The sequence below is a fragment of the Amblyomma maculatum genome, chromosome 1 (assembly GCF_055883805.1).
Source record: "Amblyomma maculatum isolate TAMU_Amacu chromosome 1, ASM5588380v1, whole genome shotgun sequence".
In the NCBI taxonomy this organism is placed as follows: Eukaryota; Metazoa; Arthropoda; class Arachnida; order Ixodida; family Ixodidae; genus Amblyomma; species Amblyomma maculatum.
Window position 1 is genome coordinate 234117799 of NC_139344.1, and position 17894 is coordinate 234135692.

Below are 17894 nucleotides of genomic sequence, written 5' to 3' on the forward strand. Positions count from 1 at the left end.
ATTTGATTAAACATTTATAACAAAGAGTAAATGTTACATGCACACCTATTACACTTTTATTATGCTCTGTATACATATTATGCATACGCGAGCTGTGCTGTGTGGCCACAAATGCTGAGCTGTGCAGTGAAGCCATAGGACAGCTCGGTATGTTTCAAAGAGCTCGCAGAATGCACAGATGAGCTTGTTACTGCAACCTTTTTGTAGCTCGAAGAAGCTGCTTTCACTAGTGGGTCATGCAGCCAAGGAAATATAAGGGTGGCCCATTGCTGGAACCATTTTTTTGTTGTTGTTGTATTGTTTCATATCTTGCCCACAGTTAATAGTAGGGGTGCTGCCATAACATAATAATTCTCGTTGCAGCTTTGAATGAAAATCAAATTTTGCAAATGCATTAGTATCTGGAAAGCAAGTGCTTCTTGCTTGTACTGAAGGATAATTTCATCTGTCTCAAGTCATATTCTCAGGCTCAGGCACCCTATAAGGATAGATGAGAAGTTAGAAATTCAGATTTTTGGATTTTGCATGTGTGTGATTTGGGGCGCCAGGCATTGAAAATTGGTTCTATGCTATTATTACCCCACAGGCTGCAGAGGAGATGGTTCGCTTTCAGCTTCGTCATGGCAACGACCTGCTTGGCATGGATGCACTTCGCGAGTGTGATGTGAGTCCTTTTCTTGTGTTGGGAAATGTTTGGTTACTGAGCCAGCTTCTTCAGTTCACAGAAGTGCAGTAATTGAGATGTGAGCATTTGTTATTGAGCAGCTTCTTTTCAGTTGTTCCATATATCTTGAGAGTCAGCAGCTGAGCATGTAGCCCTTCAGTCAGTTTGAAAGACGTGCTGCATAATTTTTCATCATAGCTTTTATCTTCATTTGGGAAGTTTGTGAATTAAGGTTTACTCTGTTAAACTGCCTTTTGTTTATTTTCCAGGTGAACGTGAAGGAGCAGGGGCGCCTTCTTCGTCAAGATGAATTTCTTGTCTGGCAGGGGCGCTCACGCAAGTCTCTACGGCATGTGTTCCTTTTTGAAGACCTTATCCTCTTCAGCAAAGTTCGTAGGGATCCTGAGCACAAAGGCCATGACATCTACCAGTACAAACATAGCATAAAGGTGCGTATGTGCTCTCCTTATCACAGGGGCATGAGATTTATCTAGACTGAATAACAAGAGATTTTGTCATTTATTTATTTATTCCTCAAAGGTGCGGGGACATTACATAAGGGTTGGGCTGTGAAATTTAACATGGATACAAAATATCTTCGATGGTGGTTTTGTATTGGCTGAAGTTGATGATGGTTGCCACTTTGGATGGAAGGCCATTCCAGTCTCGAGCTGTTTTCAGGAAAAAAGACTGATAATATGTATTGGTGCGGGCTTTCATTGGATAGACGGCTTTAGGGTGAGAGTTACAAGAAATGCGATGAGTGCGTGTGATAGAAGTAGCTTCAGGATCAAAGGTATGATAAAAGTTGTGATATATGGAAAGACGAGCGATCTTGTGACGACAGGCCAATGTAGGGAGGTTAAGCCAAGATTTGTGATATGAATAGTCAGAACAAATAAGTCTTGCAGCCCGATTCTGGACAGATTCTAGAGTTTCAATAAGGTTAGTAAATGAGGGATCGTACGTGGTGCATGCAAACTCTAATTTCGACCATACAAATGTTAAGTAAACAAGCAGTTTTATTGGACGGGGTGCTAAGGCAAGATTACGGCGTAAATACCCTAAAATTTGGTTAGCTGAATTAGTTATATGGTGAACATGTTTCGACCAGGTTAAATCTTTGCTCAAGTTGATGCCGAGATATTTATAGGAGTTTACTGATGTAATGGGGATATTGTTTATTCTATAAATCGCGTCCAGGTGGTTGCGACGGCAGTGGACAGAAAAAAGAGAGGTTTTAGTAGAATTTAATGACATTAGCCAAGTGTTGCACCACTCTTGGATGCGTAAAAGGTCGTCTTGAAGCTTGGTTACTTCGGACGGGTTAACCATTGGACGATAGATGACACAGTCATCAGCGAAAAGGTGGATGTTAGAACTGATGTTAGGGGGCAAATCATTAATATAGATAAGAAATAAAAGGGGGCCTAAAACAGTGCCTTGGGGAACACCAGATAAAACCGAGGAAAGACATGACGAATGAGAATTGGCATGAAAAAATTGACAGCGGTCCAACAAGAAAGCACGAATCCATTCCACAACCAAAGGATAAAGGTTTAAGCTTGAAATTTTAAGAATGAGGCGTGCATGAGGAATTTTATCAAATGCCTTTTCAAAGTCAAGGAATATGGCATCCGTAGGAATTTTTAAATCAAGGCATGCACGTATATCGTTAAGGAAAAGAACAAGTTGTGTGTCGCAGGAATGACCCTTGCAGAAACCATGTTGGTTAGGATGAAAAAAGTTAAGCGATGTCAGAAACTTGGCAGTATGGAAATATATTACATGCTCCATAATCTACAGCAAACACTTATGAGGGACATTAGCCTGTAAGTTAAGTGGTGATGATCCGTTACCTTTTTTTATAGACTGGAATGACCTTCCCGATCCGCCAGTCACGTAGTAGCGAGGACGAAGGAAAAGACTGCTGGAAAATGAGAGATAATATGGCACCGCGCGTATCTTTCACGTATTTTTCAAGGTTTTCGGGTTGATGCCATCAACACCGGCAGATGATGAATTGGGCAAAGGTTAGGTTAGGTTAGGTTGTTAAAATAGGGGAGTTCAGGAAAGTTATCGAGATATTCTTGAGTGAATACAGAGCAAAACAGCTCATTCAGAACATTTGGAACATCTGAGGCGGTGTGGAAGCCAGAATGATCAGTTAATGCGTTTGTGCTAGATGTAGGAGAAATAGTTTGCCAGAAGCGCTTTGGATTATTATGCAGCATGTTTGGCAAGGTGTGTGAAAAGAGGCTTGTGCGTTCACAGAAGTGCAGAAAAATGACGTTAGTTTAAAAGGAGGTGCCAATACATAGGCAGGAAAGTTCTTCTTTTGCAACAGTCATCCATCCTTTCACCCATCAACCGTCAAAGGAAGCATACGGTCAGCCGTGATCATGACGCCGGCTGTTAGCATCTTTCGCTTCAAAAGGCTTTTGCTGCTACCACCCCTTCCAATGATTTTGTGGCAGTGGACGGCACCCACCCCAGGCGCTGTGTAATAAAGTGAGCTTACTGAAAACCAGGCTTGCATAACCAGACGAGCTATTGCAACGTCAAACGGTCAACGACTAACTTTTTTTTTTTCATGTTCTCAGCAGCAAAAGTGGGAGGTGGGCTCATTATGTGAGTGGGTCCATCATATGAGCAAATGCTTTCTGTACTTTCAAAACACCTACCCAAACTACTTTTCGACTTATTACGATAATTGTTTGAAAAATACTTCAGTATGGTTGAAATGGGTATTTGAGAGAATATTTGTTGTCTCTGGAGCCCTGATTAGATTAGATGTAGGCACCTTCCAAAGCGCTACATATGACTTGAGATGGAGTATATCGACACCCCTCTTTTATATAGAAATTTGGAACATGATGCTGCAAAATTATTGCCTTTCAGAAGTGCTTTTTTTGCGAGCATAATAAATGACCTGCACTTTATGGATTCTTTGTTGGGTTCATTTGTTCGTATGGCATGTGCATGTGGGCCCCCCTTCATGTCTGTCCTTCATTGAAGTAAGTTTTATTGCCTTTCCAGACAACAGACATTGGCCTCACAGAGCAAATCGGAGAAAGCCCAACAAAATTTGAGATATGGTTTCGCAAGCGCAAGTTGAACGATGTGTACCTGCTTCAAGCACCTAGTCCTGAAGTGAAGCGGGCCTGGGTGCACGACATCTCCAAGCTTCTGTGGAAGCAGGCGCTGCGAAACAGAGGTACGTTGTTTCTTTAAATTATTGATGACAAGATGTCTTCGAAGCATAGCGAAGGTATTGCTGGGTTGCTTGCGCTAAACAAGTAAATATTGAAGCAAATTTTATGTAGTACCAATTGTCTATTCCTGTTTTTCAAATTGTTGCTTTTGAGTGAGCTTAGCAATGTCTAGGCTATATATGTCGATGGCTCCATTCCAAATTGCTGCTTTAGTGTTGACTTTTGCAATGTCTAGCCTGTATTTTTGTATGACTTCATTCTATACATCTGGTTAATGTGCAGTCTTGAAGCCTCTTTTGTGTGTTTGAGTGAATTGAAGAGATCTTTGTCTTGATATTGCCTTAGGTGTGAGTCTACACAGTGTGCTTAGTGCAACTGGTTATTTATTATAGTTGTTTGTATCGAGGGCATGCTGCAAGTAATATTATAAAAACAAAAAAAAAAAATGCAATCTTTTTAACAGTTGCAGATTAATGAATACATTAATGCAGAAGTTTTAAGGCAATAGTCGCTCATAGACCGCTTGTCTTCACCAGTGACGACCATCGTGCCTTGTGATTGCAATGTCCTGCATGTTATTTTTATTCTTTGTGAAGTGGCTCCCAAGTTTCTGGGAAAGGTTAGTGTACTATGTTTTAGATTTTTCTTGCAAAAGCATACTACATCAATATTGCTTTTTTTCTGGTTGGTAAAACTGTACTAAACCTGTCACTGTGTTATGATTGAGCACATGAGTCAGTGAAGATGTTCTTATCTATTCATATTCTTATTATATCAAAAGGACAGCTTTGATTATCCGGTTAAGTTGTATAGCTCTGAAGGTGGTTTTGTGGTGCCAGAGATAATACCGAATTTTTGAGGCTATTTTGGCCTTGGGAGAACCTTAAATTCACCGAACTTTTTATTTTTTGCTACCCCTGAAAGGAAGTATGCAAAGAAGTGGTGTCTGAACAGCAAAAAAGGACTGTATGTGTTTGAGTGTGTACTCTCAGTGGCAAAAGTTTGCGGGATGTGTGTTTGTGGAAAAAAATTGATTCCCATGCAGTAGCATAAGCCAGTCGCAAAAAATATATGAAAGCATAAAGAGGAGTGCATGCTCCCCCTTCTGTTAACAATACCAAGTGATTATTTAGTGATGTAGGGCTACAATAAATCCTTTTTGAGAACTCTTGTCCCACAAACTTCTAATGCTTATGGTACCATATGGGCTTATTGCACAAAAAGTATATTGAAAATATAGCTTTTTTTTTTTGCACTTGTAATGTGGTGTAATTGCTTAACAGAAAAACAAATGAGTGGTTCTAATGCAGGCTGTGAATAGTCTCATTCTGTAGATTGTACTGAGCACAGATTTTTGTTTGAACCCTTACATGTGTATTCAGATCTTATTGAAAATGAACCATTACCAGTTCATTGTAAAAAGTTGAAAGTTCAGTTCTTGTACAAAAAGTGAAGGAAGAGAGAAAAAAGCAATGCTTGATTGGCTGACATAGTTGCAGTTGTGTTCACAATTAGTTGTTCTTTCAAAGACATCTGTATGCATGTATTCACTTGGATGTGCACAGATGGGTTTCTCTACATGAACTGCGCAGCTGACCATTTTGACTGCTTGCTTTCAGAAATGCGCCTTGCGGAGATGTCGTCCATGGGTATTGGAAACAAACCTTGCCTTGATATTCGTCCCAGCAGTGACCAAATCAACGACCGCTCCATCACCTTCCAACAGCTTAGCCGAAGTATGTAAAAATTTTGTACCCTAACTTAATAGGCTATTTTCTAACTTTATGTGGGTTTTGTAGAATAATTATACTTTTGGTATTCCAGGTGTGTTTCTTGCTCCTTTATGAAGTGCCAATGTTCTTTGTTTTGTCTTAGATGGCTTGCTCGCATAAATCTAGTATCCAGTAGCATGCTGCCTCTTCATGTGCTTTCTTGTAAAGGTGCACTATGTTTATCAGAGTGGCAGCAAAGGAAAAGGCCGAAATATTCAAAATGCACCTTATAGGCATAGAAGCAGTATATTAATAAGTTGCTGGTGTGTACTACTTGGTACCACAGTATATGGTCTCCCATAGCGCACTGTAGAGAATGATGAAGGTACTTGTCGTATATGTATTCTATTCTTTAGTCTTTCGTTTTCTGCAGTTGGCTCTGAAAGGTTTACCTGCATACTACTTGCTAGCTATTCTGTTTTGAAAAAAAGTAGGTAACTGGGACAAGAAAACCTTGACAGTGATCAGGTCAAGATTTGTTTTGCTGGCTTAGCCTTCACTAGTGGAATGAGCATCTTTACAAAGAAGTAGGTGCTCTTGCTAGTGCAGCATTTCAACCGCTTTCATCTTTGCGTCCTTGAGATGTAGTAACAGTGATTTCTCAAGATTTCAGTCATATTGCACGTGAAGAGCCTCTGTGCTCAACATTTTTTTTTTTCAATTTTAGAATGTTTACTACCTTTGCCATATTTTGTAAACGTGGGGCAAGGAAATTTTTTCGTAGGCAGCAATCTTGTTAGTTCAAGGCCTGCTGAACATTGCTGGGGTTTGGTGAAGCTGAAACTTTAAAAAGATACAAAAAGATACCCTATATTGCCGATTATAAGTTGACTCCAATAATAAGTCTACTCCTCAGCTCGCACAACCTTCTTAGAAAAAAAAAAGTTTAACACTAGTTTGACACTAACTCGTGCTGCGATCATAGCTTGTCAGTAGCTTTTAGGAAGACAGAGTCATTCAAAGAGACGTTTGTGCATGAAATACCCCTTATGATTCGTCATCGCTCGTGAGAAGGGTGCAGTTATGGTAATTGGCATCTTGTGGGCCACTGCCGCTGCTGGCCGTTCGGAGTGGTGCCAAGATGCCGACCTGGAAAATGCACCAGAGGCTCTATCTCATTTTGGCTGTTCATACCAGGCATCGTTGACCTATTGTGCCACTTTTGCTCAAAGAAGTGTGCTTCAGCCAGCCACTCGGTGTCTTCGAGTTTCCCAGCTGCAGCCATTCATCATAGAAAGAGCTGTTGCAGTCTCTGGCTTGTTCAGTGCTGCGTCTAGCTGCTGAAGGATAGATGTCAACCTGCCCGGTCAAGTCGCATCCAGCGTTCGCTACTGCTTTCTTTACTCGGTTAGTCATTTACAGTTATTGGCCTCACTGACAGCAATATGACACCAACGAAGTGAAATGCAGAATTTGCGACTGGGCATGAAAAAATGTACGAAGGTGGTTCTGAGAGTGTGTGACTGGTCACGTGGTTTGGGGGATTGAATCTGTGGCATGGTGTTGCCAGTTTTGTCTATAAAGTGTTTAATATGTTATATGAAAACAAAAATTTTGGGTGTATCTACAGCTCGGCCGAAACTACTTGGAAAAATAATGTCAGCTTATAATCGGCAATATATGGTATGGGCATAAATATATGCATGGTGACATTTTGTCACTCATTAGGTAGGAAAGCTATGCCAGTTGTACCATTTTGATACAAAATTCATCATTGCATGTGAATCTTTAGGAATCCCAAAATTTCTTGTTCACGTGAGCTCGCGGCCAGCCATAGTGGTATGTGCAAATGTCGCTCGCTTGTCACAGCATCTCGTATGTGTGACATCAGTTCTCACTTTTTGCAGGATGGCTTGCAGCATGCTAAATGGTGTATGTCTGGTAATTTTAAGGCTTTCATAAGAAGCGGTGCCAGTGTATTGACACCCATAGCGAGGCACGTGGCCGCTCACTGCATACTGGTGGTGCGGCACTGTGTGCGCTTGCCGTGGTGTCGTGAGAGTGGTGATGAGCATACTGGAGAAAATGGCAAACAAACTCCAGTGCTGTGATCATGTCTTATCACTGTCATAGTATGGGAGGAATTCATGGAAGCGGGCATTACGAGACGGGCAAAGCTACACCACTTGGGGGCCCTTTTGCAGTCGCTTGAAAAACCGATTCCAGACTGTGCGGTTACAAGAAGAAAAGAGACGGGGGACAGGAACAAAAGCCTCTGAGCCAGTCCACTCCCCTGTGTCTTGAGCGTGCAGTGCAACCTGTATGATGCGTCTTATGGTGTAGTTTTATTTTTGTGCCTTCGGCTTGAAACAGCATATGGGCCCATGCATCTAGCAGCTTGCAGTGCAGTGAAACTGTTATACTAAGCAGTTTATTATTGTTCAGATCAACTCGTTAAGAGACAATGTTCTAAGTAGGTCCTTAGGTGGCCCTGCTTGCGTTGCGTTTTCCGGCGGCGAAGGACGTGCTGCATGGTGCTTGAGCGCAGAAATTGTGGCATGGTACACAGCATGACCTACGGACCGTGCCAGCTGTTCGCTGAAGGCAGAGATGGACTTACAGAAAAAAGGAAGGGGGAAATCGCTTAAGAGTCGGATACGTGCAGGGTTCAAATGAGATTGCTTCCCCCCACCCTTCCTTTAAAGAGCTTTATGCTTACTTCTACAAGAGCAGCATGTGAACGTTTGCAGTAGTTTAATAACAAATTGGTGAACAGAAACTATTTCAGGGCCATGCCAATGAGAATTTCAAAAAGAAAGGTAATGGTCAACGTTTTTTTCAGAGAACTGGTCAAGAGGGGGACCCTGACGATATTTGGTTTTGTTTCTTTCTGTAGCTGCCCCACGGCTGTGCAGCCCGATGGGAATCCTGGAGCTTGGCCGGGAGAGTGGAGCCAGCAAGCGACCCCATTCCATCATCTCTGTGAGCTCTTCTTCATCGTCCTCCTCAAGCCAAGGCTCCCTGCATTGTGCCCTAAATCTGGGCTTCGAGGCTGGTGACAGCCCCCGACCTTTGCAGCGGTCTCTCACCCACCAGTCCCATTGCTCCACAGGTGAGTTATGATTGCAGTTAGGGAAACTCTGCATCAACTGTATGAAGACTTTTGCCTTGCTTTGATGGTCCAGGCCTTATTGTCAAAAATTGGTACAATAATGTTGCTGTAGTGAGCACATTTTAAGGGCGAGAAATGAAGCCAAAGCAGAATTGTTCTGCATGCTCCTGCCTATTGACATATTGAGTAAAGAAATAAATATGTGCTGAAGCTTCATGTGCCAGCCTTAGTTAAAGGAGTCGAAGAAAAATATAGGTTGCTAAAAAATTTTTGTACAGTAACGTGAGGAAGAATAGTATTCATTTAGCAAGGCATTTGCCAAGGTTAGTTGCTGTTGCTGACTGCTCCACAAAATAATTAATGGCTGGGAGCCATGATAGTCCTCTCATCTGAACAATTAGTCCTTATATCTGAGCACTCGGTGCTAAAGATTGAAATAAATCTTTCCTTTAAATACTTGACAATTCCTTGTTTGCTAACGAGCTGGACAGAGGCTTTTTTTTTTTTCTTTTTTCATGCAGCAAATGCTGCTAGCTAATGTTTTTAGGTGTTTAACACTAACAATGTTAGGCTTGAACCAGTGGATGATTTATGGTTTAATAACTGGTAGTACAATTGAGGTAGATAACTTTTGTTTTAGGGCGGCATGCTGGGAAACGAATAATTTCTTATTGAGCCTTGCAGCTGCAGAGAAGTTTGTCTATATATAGATTTTAGTCTGCAAGAATGCGGAGTGGCCATGCGATCACTACCACTGAATAAAAATCCCAGTCTCTCTCGTAGGAGGGAGTATGAACAGCTGTTTGGCGACAAATTTTGTCCGCACTCAAGGAACCATGAAAGTGTCATAAAAATCGGACAGTGTGAAATGTCAAATTTCATTGAAAGCATTCATTATTTCGACCATAAGCCAGTATGATGCGGAAGGGGCTCACTAGTTTCATGCACATTCCGAAGGTTCACATGACACAATCTTACCACAAATGCAAACGATTGTAAGGGACGGCTTTCATGAACTTGGTGTTCATGTGCTTTTTCTGCTGTTGGCATGTTTGGGCTGAATGCCTGTGCGGTTTGTGGTGCCATTCGTAAGTAAAAGCAAACATGCCACTGTGGAAATCTTGCCTCACCTTCTGTACGTTTGGCCTGAAATGAAAGGTCAAAGGGGCAAACCAACAAGTGCCAAACCAGGCTGTTTGTAGTAGGTGTTGGCCTTTGCAATTAAGCCTAGGAACTTTAGTCGGAAGTGAACGTTGAAACTGTTACAGTCGAACCCACTTATAACGGCCCCACTTAAGACGAACTTTCGCTTATAACGAACGAGACCGGAGCGACCGCCAAAATATACATTACTTCAATGGCACAAGATCGCACGTATAACGAACGTCCATGAGCGCTGCCGATCGGTTACAGCGAACGGACGGCGTAAACGCTACGAGATAACGATGGGCTCCCATCCCTTTTGGTCTGTTTTCGCAATCCTCCTCGCAAACGAGCTACCCTTTGCTCGCCGACGCGCGCTGCCTACGAGTGTCGGCGCGTGGTGTGGCCTCCAAGGCCACGCTGCCGCCCCTCCTCGCAACTCCGCTCCCCTCTCCTCTCGCCATTCCCTCGTCTTCGCCTGTCTCCACGGCGCCGGCCGCCGGCATAGTCTTCGAAGTTTCGTCGTTTCGTTTCCTGGCTGTTCCATTGAGCGGCCGTGCCAGGGGCGCAGGGCGCCAGGAGGCAGGCCTCTCCATACGCTAGCGGTTGTACTGTTTGCACGGGCGGACTGAATGTGCAGCGGCGCGCCGCTGCATTCAGTACGGCGGTGACGGTTCGTGGCCTTCTGGAGGCCATGGGCGGTTGAAAGCAACTACGGTAGGAGCCAACAGGTGGCAGCACTGACGCTCAGGGATGCCTCTAATTGGTCTCCCCGCTGCATACCATGCCCCGCTGTGTGTCCGTTCCCTTCCATTCCTTAGGCACTTCCTCGCTTGCCTCGCGTGATTGTCGCATGTGCGCACGTGCTCCGTCAGTTGCGACGCTTTGTTGTCATTTTCGTGTGTGTGGTGTGAGCGATTCGTCTGTCGGGCCTGAGTCGTATAATTCGGGATGGCGGACGGGAATTGCCTGCCTCCAGTGGTCACGAAACGAAAAGCGCTGGACATGGCAATGAAGCGAGCAATTGTGACGGAACTGTCTCAAGGTGCTAAAAATTGCGAGCTGGTGAAGAAGTACAACGTGTCGAAATCAACCATCTCGACAATTCTGAAGAATAAGGAAAAGATCGCCAGCTCCGACGCCAACACAGCGGACAGAAAGCGCCTGCGGAAGGCCACCTATGCGGACGTAGAGGACGCGCTGCTGAAGTGGTTCGTCGACGCACGGGCTCGCAACATTCCGATAAATGGACCAATGATGCTGGGCAAAGCCAAAGACTTCGCATTCCTACTAGATTTTCCCGACTTCTGCCCAGGCAATGGCTGGCTACATCGGTTCAAAGTGTGGCATGGGATTGTTTTTAAATCTATTGTCGGTGAGGCGCGTTCGGTAAGTGACCAGGACGTTGCCAATTGGCTTGCAACAAACCGAGCCATTATTGCAAGCTACGCAGAGCAGGATGTGTATAACGCAGATGAAACTGCATTATTTTATCAGATGCTTCCAGACAAGACGCACTCCATGAAAGGGGAGTCATGCGCTGGCGGTAAACACAGTAAAGTGCACGTTACAGTTCTTCTGTGCACTAATATGAATGGCAGCGACCGGCGCATGCCGTTTGTAATTGGAAAATCCAAGAAGCCACGTTGCTTTCGGAACCATGTACCCGTGCGCTACAGGCACAATACTAAGTCCTGAATGACACAGGATTTATTCGCATAGTGGCTGGGCGAGTTTGACCGCGACATGCAGAGGCAAAGCAGGCGCGTGCTGCTGTTGCTCGACAATTGCTCAGCGCACCACGTGCAAACGTCTCTGACGGCAGTGACTGTACTTTCCTGCCGCCCAATACCACTTCTAAAGTGCAGTCTCTTGATTTGGGCATAATACGCTCCTTTAAGGCATCGTATAGGCGCCGCATTGTGCAGCGCTTGCTCATCGCCGTTGACCGTCCGGCCGCTAACTTGCCGCTCCGAGTTTCATTGTATTCAGCCCTTGAGATGGTGAAGGCGGCCTGGGCGGAGGTGATGACCGCTTGCGTGCGAAACTGTTTCCGCAAGGCCGGCTTCGTCGATGCAGTACCGGACGTCAGGCCTGATGCCTCCGATGATGATGATTCCGACGGCGATTTGTGGCAGCGCGTCGTCGACTCCGACATGGGAGGCCCTTGCATTGGTTGGCAGGATTTTATTTCTGCGGATGAAGACGCGGATATGGCGGAACCGTGCACGGACGAAGGCATCGTTTCTGAAGTGCGGGCCGAGAGCGACGCAGAAGAATCAGATGAAGATGAAACGTCTGAGCCAGCACCCATAAGCACATCTGTAGCAATGGGCTATATAGAGGGCCTCAGACAACTTGTCTATGCCAAGGGACTCGGCGAAGAGCACGCTAGTGCTTTAAATAAACTGGAGACCGCCCTCATCGCATCTGCACTGCAGAAACAGACGAGCATCACAGACTTTTTGCTAAGAAATAAATTTCGTGTTTTGACCGCCAACTTTTTTTTTTTTCTCTTTTTTAGTTTGTGGTACAGTTACTACGAACTTCGGGATATAACGAACGGACGCCGCGTGACGCTCAGGTTCGTTATAAGCGGGCTCAACTGTATCGTATGCATTTTGCAGTGGCTTGTGTATAACGTGAGCAGCTTTGCCTGTTATCGAAACACCAGTCTTCGTGATTTTCGAAGCAAAAGTTGGGGACTGTGGTGTGTTTTGTTATGGATACGAGCTCCCCACTTTAAAAAAGCAGTCATTTTCTTCTAGTTGCTATTTTCGTAAAGCTGTAAACCTCCCATGCATTTTACTTCTGCCTCATTGCATATTTAGATTGAAAGGACGCGGCAAGATGAGTTTCGTGAACTGTGACTGCTATTAAAGTTTGTGCTGTGGACGACATACGAGAATGGTGTGAGGTCTCAGCAGCACGTATGCAGCGTAGTGACCTTTAGAGAATATATCAGCCACGCTGTTTAGCTCCTTTTTAGCTTGAATTCCACTTTAGTGTATCGGATTTTCTATCCCCATTGAATTTCAAATTAATCAGGTTCCCCTGGACATATTATATGGTGGCTTGGCTATTGGTGGCAGTACCGTGGCAAATGCGAATGAGGTTTGGAAAATAGAGCAACCGATGGTAATCTGCCTAAAAATTCATGTACGCTCGTGCATTAATAGTATGGGGCATGCTGGAAAATCTGGAAAATTAAGTGTCAACAAAAAATGAGGGGTCTGAATGTTCATTTGATGATTCTGTCAAGAGCATTAGTTACTGTTTTCCAACTGTGTTCAACTGATTTCTCACTCAGTAAACTGCCGCTTTCAGAACTGAGGTGCCGTAGGTTTGGTCTCTGATTTGACTCGTAGTGTACTGTTTCCTTTGCTTTGTTAACTTCATGACTGGTAGTGCATCATTTTGGCAGTGAGAGGAAGCTTCAATTTTTTTTCAGTGCATGTTCCATACTCTTAGATTTGCACTTACTTTGAGCACCTGGTTTACTAGAACTGACATTTTAGTTCTTTCAATGTAAAGTGTAGTGAAAAGGCTCTCTTCAATTTGAATTCTGGGCAGGTCAAAAAACTTTTCTGTCCCATCCGAGTTTGAGTTCTCAGGAGTAGACTGTACTTTCCTTACCTTCGATAAATGTTGGCTTATGTCCTTCCACACGCAACCATGCCAAAAAAAAAATGAAAATATTTGAAATTTCGAATATTTTATGAAGAGAATCTGATGTACGATTTGAGTGTACTGTGAGTTTCCAATGGAAATCCCAAACAACGGCAGAAAACCATTTACTTACCTGTTCCCCAGAACTTGAGGTCAGAAATTGTGGCGTTTCTAAACAGTGCTCACTATCTAAGCATGCACGGTCTCCATCATGCGGCAGAAGCGTGCGTGCATGATAATGGTAGGGCCTGCATGAAAGAAATTCGTTGGTGGCCATTGCGAGAGCCATTAGCCATGTCCGCTGTGTGCTCGCAGATTGGGAAATAGAAGTGGAGCGCTCCTCGGTGCGTCATTTGCGTCGTGGCATGATACAGACAACTGTTGGCTGTGAATGCAGTGAACGCGAGAACGAAAAATGTGAACAGGCGTCAGTGCATTTGCCCTTTACAGTTCCCATGATGCGCCGTGTTCCCCGAAACGCGGGGTATTTGCAGTGGCTGCTTTCGCCCTGCACAATTTTTGTCTCTTACAACAATGTTCCTTTAGGCCACAAGGAAAAGTGGGTCTGAAGTAAGAGCCTCGCAGCCAGATTGTGCTGGCGTATCCTGCAGGCCTGCACTCATAAGCCTGCACTCTCTCTCACAGTATAGTTTCGTTTTTGCGCATTCAGCTCTGTGCGCTCACGTCACTGCGTTTTTGTGAAAGCACGCTTCAAACACCTTTGGATATGAACACATGAAGGCATGATAATGCTCAGATCAGTCAAGTGTTGTTGATGTGCTGAGAAGAAAGTATCGCCGCTCCACTGTTCACCATTCAAATGGCGCGTTTGTGAATCCATCGCAGGGCTGAGTACAGCGGAGCCGATACGCGAGCACTAAACATGCTGCATCTCGCCGAGTAAGCAGCATTGTTGTGGAATTCCTCTGCCAGCGCTGCTCTCCTAGCGTTGTGAAAGCATGTGTAAGGGATGGTGCTGCTCGCATTTATGCCCTAGCTGCTGTGTCTTGTTTACGAATTCTCTCATTTGCACTTCGCCAGCGATGTACTCCTCTTCAGAATAATTAAACAAAGACAAGAAATAATTCCTGGGGACTTTAGTGTCTAGCATGCGATTCTTGCCTTTTGTGCAGATTTTTTTCATATATCAGTTTATTTTTTGCTTGAAAGGTTTTGAGATTCCTGTAAAGATGAAACTTCGACATAAGGTTGACTATTGTTTTGTTTTACTGCAATCACAGTGAAAATAATCGGAACCTGCTAGCTCCAACAGCCAAAATATTGCTACAACTCCCCTTTTAATGTGATCCAAAGAAAATTTTTGCTTCGAAAAATTTTTTCTGCTACAGAAGCAAGGACGTCTGCTACTGTCGGAAATTTTTGTCGCATTCTGCATTTTCTTCTAATAAAAAAGCTGGCCCACCGCTGCAAATGGTACCGCCACACCAGCTGTTTGTGGTGATACCACTTGGTACTTCTTTATTGTCATGGTCATGCAGTTTGCATTTTGCTTTCTTTCTGTGGAGTCTCTCATAGCCTGTGTGAAACTTTGGGACGTTAACTGCCACATGCCGCAGCATTCTGCTCAAACCTTAGTCTGAGTAAACGATTCTAAACCACAGTGTATTAAATTTGTCGTGCTCTTAATATTTTTTTTCTTGCTCATTCTCATCCCAAAATAGTCATCACCTGCTAGCTGAAAAGTATGTAGTGAGTCACCATAGGCTTTTTTCGTGCTGTTTTTTTTTTCTTATTAAAACATGTTTGGTGAGTTCTGCATATTCGATACCCCTAAAAGTAATCAAATTAACATTTGGCCTTGGCTGACTTTTAATTCGGTAATTTGTATGTTCACCTGTGCAAACGCTTAAGGAATAAGATGGTTAATTTAATGTGCATGGCACATGAAGTTCTGCCTCTTGGCCTTGCACTTGGGCTTCTGTGAGCACTGGTTTTTCATAACGGTCTTGCTTGAAATGTTGGTCACTAGTTCCGTGCTGAAATTAGGTGCTTCCATGAGCTGCTGATTAGATCACTTTCGTCCATGAAGAAAAAAAAAAAGAAAGGAAGGATACTTGAAGCAGTTTTAATTTCTTTGGCACCCCGTTTCTCTTTTTCGTTCCTTTGCAGAGAGTGGCTTCTGCACGGATGCCAGCACTGCAGGGGACTGCAGTACAGATGCCTCATTGTTGACTGTGCGGAGGCATCGCAAGGCAGAACGCAGTGACTCACTCCTCTCCAACGACTCTCTTGCTACGCATTCAGAAGAAGGATCCCACTGTGGGGAAGAGGTCGCCTCCTCGCTGCATAGCCAGGCCTTTTCACTGCATGAGTAAGGCATACTTTACTGCATGTGGTCTCTGTCATATTTGTATCTAAGCTTGAGGTGTAAGCAATAGTTTGCTTGAGAGTTTAGCAGTTTGCAGGGGGTGAAGCCATTGCAGCTGGTATGCTTAATTATACGTGCATACTCTGGTTGCAGTGACTAAACCTTGAATGTATGCAAACCTCTGCCAAGTTGGGTGGACTGTGCAGTTTTAACATAAGCTGCCCTGTTTCTTTTACATCAGTCAGGTCTTGAATGAATTTACTGCTTTCTTTGCATTTCCTGCCTACATTTCAGAGATTGTTACACATTAAGAAATAATTGAACTGGGCCTTGCGCCTGTGTCTTCCTTCTGTGTTGTGCTGTTAGAAAGTATACGTATTGAGGCAAATACAGAAAACATGTTGCTTTGTGTCCCCCCCCCTTTTTTTTTTAGCCTTTAAGGATGGCTGTTTGCAACTAAACACTTCCCCTTACTGCTTTGTTTTTCTTTAATTAAAATTAAAGCACACCGGTGGCAGAGGAGAGACACTGGGCCTAATACATATAAAATTTTCGTAAACTGGATAACCATATGGTATTATAATTGTTTTTTTGCAAGCAGATTTTAAACGAGCCACAAGCAATTGGAGGGAATTATTGCACAAAAAGGCTCTATGCACTGACATAGCACCTCCTGCCAGCCTTTTAAACCTCTGGTGAAGAGAGAAATGAGCAGTGAGCAAAGCAGCTATTGCAAACTGCAGCAGTCATGAGGAAACTTGTCCAGCTACAATGAACTACATGAGTTGTTCTAACGCTTCTGTTATCAAAACAAGCAAGTATAGTGCCATCTATCCTTCATGGAGGCCCTACTATCCAATGCCTGGGAATTTTTCAGTGGGAATGGGAATGTTCTGAATGATGTGAACTCCAAACTAGTGGCTGTGCTTGAGCACACTAAAGTGGTAGACTCCACATTTTAGTCCATTAAGTCAAAGTAGGCAAAGGCTTTTAGACAGTCTTAAAGTTTATTTATGAAGTGAAGCATTGTGTTTGCTGCTACTCTGTTCCCAATTATGGCTCAGGTGACCTCTTATTTTAAACATCTGTACGTCAGGAATACAAAGTTGCAATTATTAAAAGCTTTTGAGCCTAGAAACATGCTGCAGTAGGCAAATCGGATGCTCCAAAACTCATTTTATTGCAACAGATCTCCAGACTGGCTCTATTACTGCTCTCTGAGCTGCTCCAAAATGCATGAATCTGCTTCCAACCCTGGCAACCTTGTATACTATATTGTCTGATAGTAGAGTTGGAAGGGTGTCTAGATGTGTATAGAGTAATTTCATTGGGTGAAAATATGTGCTGATATTATGGAAAGGGAACTGTCATTTCTTTTGGGCCAGTCTCTCATGACTCTTTCTGTTTTTTGTGCAGCACCTGACTACTGAAGCCACAGCAAGAGGAGCAGTTTTCAAAGTGCTGAATTGCAGACCACACGATGATGCTTGCTTCTCCGCCTATTGTTTTATTTTTGTCCAGTAATTTATTTCAGTTGTGAAAATGGGGCAAGCATTCGTGTGAAAATCAAAAAAGAGAAGAAAAATATGTTGAAGTGGAATGCCACTGTAACAACCAGCAAACCTCAGGGTCCTTCTTGTCTTCTATTACTGCTACCATTATTCGTGCTTATTATTTTTTTGTGAGGGGTGGTGTTTTTTTCTTTTTTTTTTTTTAAATCAAACTTCATGCTGCCACGTCACCTGAACAAGGAAGACATGAGCTTACATTGTACAATGTGCCATAGGAGTTGTGAAACTGGGTCTTCCTCCTCCTTTGCCCTCAGTCTGTGAAATTTACCTGAGATGTCACAAAGACCCCTCTGACAGAAGCAGGCGCTAAATTTCCCAACGCAGTGCCGTGCTGCAAATTCTATCTCTGAAAAGGAGGGGCGCGACGGGCTGTGCTGGCCATTGCTTGATGCTGGGATGTTCTTTTGGAGCAGCTTTTCCGGTGAGCTGTCTGCTGCTGCGTGGTCTGTCTCTCGAAACATCGCGCCAGTGCTATCGAC

General features: G+C 43.7%; 1 protein-coding gene across 3 annotated transcripts in view; it reads left to right on the top strand.

The window, feature by feature from the left end:
* The window catches only part of LOC146205910 (puratrophin-1-like), a 353992-nt gene extending 336419 nt beyond the window's left edge, over window positions 1-17573 (top strand). For all 3 annotated transcript variants that reach the window (XM_084590570.1, XM_084590571.1, XM_084590572.1), the window contains 7 exons: window positions 587-664; window positions 934-1113; window positions 3704-3881; window positions 5499-5615; window positions 8488-8703; window positions 15646-15847; window positions 17261-17573. In XM_084590570.1, coding sequence (XP_084446696.1) covers window positions 587-664; window positions 934-1113; window positions 3704-3881; window positions 5499-5615; window positions 8488-8703; window positions 15646-15847; window positions 17261-17267 — 978 coding nt within the window. In that variant the 3' untranslated portion in view covers window positions 17268-17573. The remainder of the gene's footprint in view (window positions 1-586; window positions 665-933; window positions 1114-3703; window positions 3882-5498; window positions 5616-8487; window positions 8704-15645; window positions 15848-17260) is intronic.
* Window positions 17574-17894: the final 321 nt, after the last annotated feature.